The 4,603-nt window shown below is 49.2% G+C and overlaps 1 protein-coding gene across 1 annotated transcript; it reads left to right on the forward strand.

The window, feature by feature from the left end:
* The first annotated feature begins 333 nt into the window (after nucleotides 1–333).
* Nucleotides 334–2,071, forward strand: MAGEF1 (MAGE family member F1). Its single transcript, XM_021692446.1, has one exon. The coding sequence runs from the start codon at nucleotides 583–585 to the stop codon at nucleotides 1,546–1,548; it is 966 nt and encodes a 321-aa protein (XP_021548121.1). The 5' UTR covers nucleotides 334–582; the 3' UTR covers nucleotides 1,549–2,071.
* The last annotated feature ends 2,532 nt before the right edge of the window (nucleotides 2,072–4,603 follow it).

The following is a 4,603-nucleotide window of genomic DNA, read 5'->3' on the forward strand; positions in this document are numbered from 1 at the left end:
TCCCAGCCTTCACCTCCCTGCACTCTGCACTTGAGCCAGTAAAATCACTCAAAATCCCAGACACACACACTTAAAATAAGCATTTGCTGAAAAGACGTGGCTAGAACGCCATCCCTATTTCAACCTTGTCCATGGAAACATTTTCCATTCTGCATGCCCTGGACGAGAAAGCCCTGATTACCTTCCCCCAGCTCTGGAGCCTAAAAGGCAGAGCTGAAAGCACACTTCCCACCGCCCCTGCGTGCAAACCCAAACCCGTAGGGAGCCGGAAGGGGTGGGGCTACGCGCGGCCCCGGGGCCACCATCTTGGCTGAGCTGGCCGGAAGTGGTCCGGCGAACCGGCGCGCGGGCGCACACTGAGGCTGCGCCGGGGCGGCGCACAGGTCTTCGGCGCCGGCGGCGTTGCGGCAAGGGTCTCGAGCCTTCTGCAGTGCAGCCCGGCATCCCGAAAGCCCTCTCTGACCTCTCCCCTGGTCCTCCTCCCGCTGCCGCAGGCTCTGTCTCCCCCCTCCGCCGGGGTTTGCGCAGCGGCTTGCACACCCCTTGGCCCGGGTACGCGCTCTGCACCTGCCTGCCCGAAACATGTTGCTGAAACCCGAGAACGGGGCTCTCCCCATCCCTCAGGCCGAGGGGGAGAAGGATGGCGGCCGTGACGGTGAGACCCAGGCCCTGACCGCCTCTCAGAAAGAGGTCCCGAGCCCCCTCCTGCAAGAGACCCCCATGGAGGATCTTGGCGCCCGGAGGGAGGAGGGGGCTGTGGACTCAACCATCACCCCAAAAGGCGCAAGGACCTTGGCAGCCAAAGCCTTGGCCCGGCGCAGGGCCTACCGCCGTCTGGATCGGACGGTGGCCGAGCTGGTGCAGTTCCTACTGGTGAAGGACAAGAAGAAGAGTCCCATCACTCGCTCCGAGATGGTGAAATACGTAATCGGAGACTTGAAGGATCTGTTCCCTGAGATCATCGCAAGGGCCGCAGAGCATCTGCGATATGTCTTTGGTTTCGAGCTGAAACAGTTTGGCCGCAAGCACCACACTTACATCCTGATCAACAAACTAAAAGCTCTGGAGGAGGAGGAGGAGGATCTGGGAGGAGATGGCCCCAGATTGGGTCTCTTAATAATGATCTTGGGGCTTATCTACATGAAAGGTAATAGTGCCAGGGAGACACAGGTCTGGGAGATGCTACGTCGTTTGGGGGTACGCCCCTCAAAGTATCACTTCCTCTTCGGGTACCCGAAGAGGCTGATTATGGAAGATTTTGTGCAGCAGCGATACCTCAATTACAGGCAGGTGCCTCACACCGATCCGCCGGAATGTGAATTCTCTTGGGGTCCCCGGAGCAACCTGGAAATCAGCAAGATGAAAGTCCTGGGGTTCGTGGCCAAACTCCATAAGAAAGAACCCCAGCACTGGCCAGTGCAGTACCGTGAGGCCCTGGCAGACGAGGCTGACAGGGCCAGAGCCAAGGCCAGAGCTGAGGCCAGTATGAGAGCTAGGGCTAGGGCCAGGGCCAGGGCCAGTGATAGGGCTGGTATCTGCCCGTGGTGAGGGCTGGTGGAAAGGTGGCCAGCGGGGTCCTCGTGGTTATGAAAAAGCTACTGTCGGAGTCATAAGCAGTATCGTTGGGGGTAGGTCGTTAATTAGAAGTTGTATTTGTGTAACTAGGATTTAGGTTTTGTATCTTGCTATGTTTTGTTATATTTTACATGCTGTTAAATTGGTAGTTATAAATGAGATTGGTCTACTTTTTCCTGTAGGATTTTGTTGTCGTTTGGCTGGTTTTGTAAAATGGATCGAAAACTCTACATTTTTGTTTTGTGATCTTGAACAAATGACGCAGCATTGTAATGCTGTACATTAATGGTTTCAAGGAACTCAGCAGTGTGATCATCTGGTACCATGAAAAAAAATAGCTGATTGGTGGCTAGCTTCCCAGTGCTTTTTGTCTATATTGTATAAAGAAAAAAGACTGACCTGTACCTCTACTTGTTAGCTATTATAGTATCTAGAGAAAAATGAAAATACAATAAATTAGAACTATACCCCAGTACACTTAATAAATTAAACATTTGCTGAGCATCTTCTTTTGTGTGGTGTTTGGGGCATTTGGGGATAGAATGCTGAACAAGATAAAAGTCCTACATTTTGGAATGGGAGATTAAGAAAATAAACCAGAAATTACAGAGCAGCGAGTTGAAGGCTGCAGAGGGACCCCTAACCCAGCTGGGCTGATTGGGTGAGGCTTGCCTGAAATTACCTTTAGTCAGACTTTGGGGATTGAGGGGGAAGGATGGGGCATGTGGAGGGGAGGGAAAGGGAAAGCAGAAGTTAGGGGTGGGAGATGGTATTGGGAATAACTGAAGGGCACAGGTGCCCCTCAATAACATGGGAAGAAGACTTGATTCATGGTGGAGCTGGAAAACACCCTACCTTTGCCAGGGCTCTTGTTCCAGAACAACTCATTCCAGTGCATAGTGATGACTGTTAGTGTTGTGGTCCCCTCCATCTCCGTTCTCTCAACAGCTTTCTATCAAAGCTGTCACAAACCAAATACTGTAACAATTCAGGAATGGTGTGTCCTGTGGGTGGAGGGTACATGTGATGTCCCCTACTATCGAGAAGTTCCACTTCAAGATTTCTCCCCTGGCACTAGGCAGCCTAGGGCCCTCATCCCTGTTTCTACGTGCTGCTTTCCACCTGCCACCTCCCGTTTGGAGGAGACTGGTAAGGCATTGCTCTCATTCTTAATTAGCCATGAAGGGTCATCCACATGGGCCGCTCAAGCCTCTGCAATGCCTGCCACTTTCACTCTGGGGATACATCCTATGGAAAAGATACAGAGAATAATAGGGAAAGTGGTAACCAAACCAGAGATGGGTGTAGAGGGGGCTGTGAAGCTACCCCACCCCCGCAGCTGCCATATACATAAGAGCCGCTTTTCTGCACTTTACTGGCAGTTTTTTCCTGCTTTCAGCTGTGTTCAAATAACATTTCTGACTATGTTAAGGCTGGTGTGGAATACAAATAAATACTTTGGGACACAGGCTCAGGGATCCAGCAAACCAGACTGAGATCGAAACTATAAGCTTATGGGCAAAAAAGTTTACTAATGAATGAAAAGATGACTTCTGGGCAATTTATAATTCATTAAACAAACAAATACTGAGTGTTCACTATATGCCAAGGACTTCGCTGGGTTCCAGAGATTAACGTGGGAAGACTGGCTTTACCTGCAAAGAACAATAACAGTGATATTTTCTCGCATTTGTATTTTCTCACCAGCAGTGTGTGCACCTGAGGGTCAGATTACTTGGTGATTTGCCTAAGGTCACAAGTCCCTGGCCCCCCAGTCTAGTGTGTTTCATTTTAGCACATTGTTCCCCATTCCTGGCTTCCAGTATGTTGTGTGTGATTTTAGTTCTCACAATTCCAAAACACAAGCAGGGCCTGTAGAATTATCTTCAGTTCCCATTGCAGTCCTTATGGCAGTGAAATAGCATAGAAATACGCACCCCCCCCCCCCCCGCGTTTTACCTGTACCAGATGTGACTCTGCTGAAATTTGGATGTGTTAACACCTAGCAAAGACAGGACTAATAACAGTACCATTTATTAAACATCTACTATAGGCCAAAGGCATTTCCCCCCCTGCTTTTCACAACCACATTGCAAAGGAGGTAGTACTAAACACCTCCATTTTGTAGAGGTTCAAGACGGTAATTCTTGCCATTTATTTAATACCTAAGGGAAGCCAGCTTTTTTATGCTTTACATATCTTTTGATGATTTTTATTACAATTTTACAGGGTACATATCTGTTCCATTTTGCACTAAGCAAAGAGAGTCAGAAAAGCCGGAAAAGTCTCACAGATAGTGTATAATAAGGATTAGAACTAAAGTCTGAGTCAAAAACTTGACTTTCACTATTTTACATTTCCTTTTTTGCGGGAGTCCTTCCAGACTTGGGTCATCTGTCTCTGGACTCACGTTCTTTCTTTAAACACTGCCGTCTCTCTGGAGATACAAACAACTATTGCGTAGCCAGGCTAATTATGACAAGACGCTGGCCTGCAGGAGGGTAAAAAGGAAGCTAAAATAAAGTTGAAGAATTATCTGCGAACGGATTCCAGCTCTGCTTACTCTCTCCCCAGTGTGCTCAGAGTGCTGACTACGTGTAGAATGTGTCTCTTTGCTCAAACTCAGCATGTTTTGCCCTTCAGAGGCCATGTTGCCTCAGTCTACTTTAGTCTGTTCTCTCCGCTAAGCCTCAAATTAAGACTTCCATGCCATGGAACAATCAAATAACATTTGCGGGCCTGCGAATATGATTCCCAGCGTTGTTTGCACATGGCTCAAAGGGCTGCCAGAACTTGTACCCTTGCCTCAGCATGAAAGACCTCCCATGTCACAAATGTCATCATCGGCTTCTCAGAAGTACTAAAAGTTTGGCCTCTGGGCCCATGTGTAGAGCAGACATTGGCCAGGGCGAGGGCAAGAGATGACGAACGCCTCCTGTTGCTTATGGTCATTCACACGAGGGAGAAAAACGGCCCGGATCCCCTCTCTCGCCCTCCTTCAGGCACAAGCAGAACTAGTGTGTGTCGG

The sequence above is a fragment of the Neomonachus schauinslandi genome, chromosome 1 (genome assembly GCF_002201575.2).
Source record: "Neomonachus schauinslandi chromosome 1, ASM220157v2, whole genome shotgun sequence".
Classification (NCBI taxonomy): Eukaryota; Metazoa; Chordata; class Mammalia; order Carnivora; family Phocidae; genus Neomonachus; species Neomonachus schauinslandi.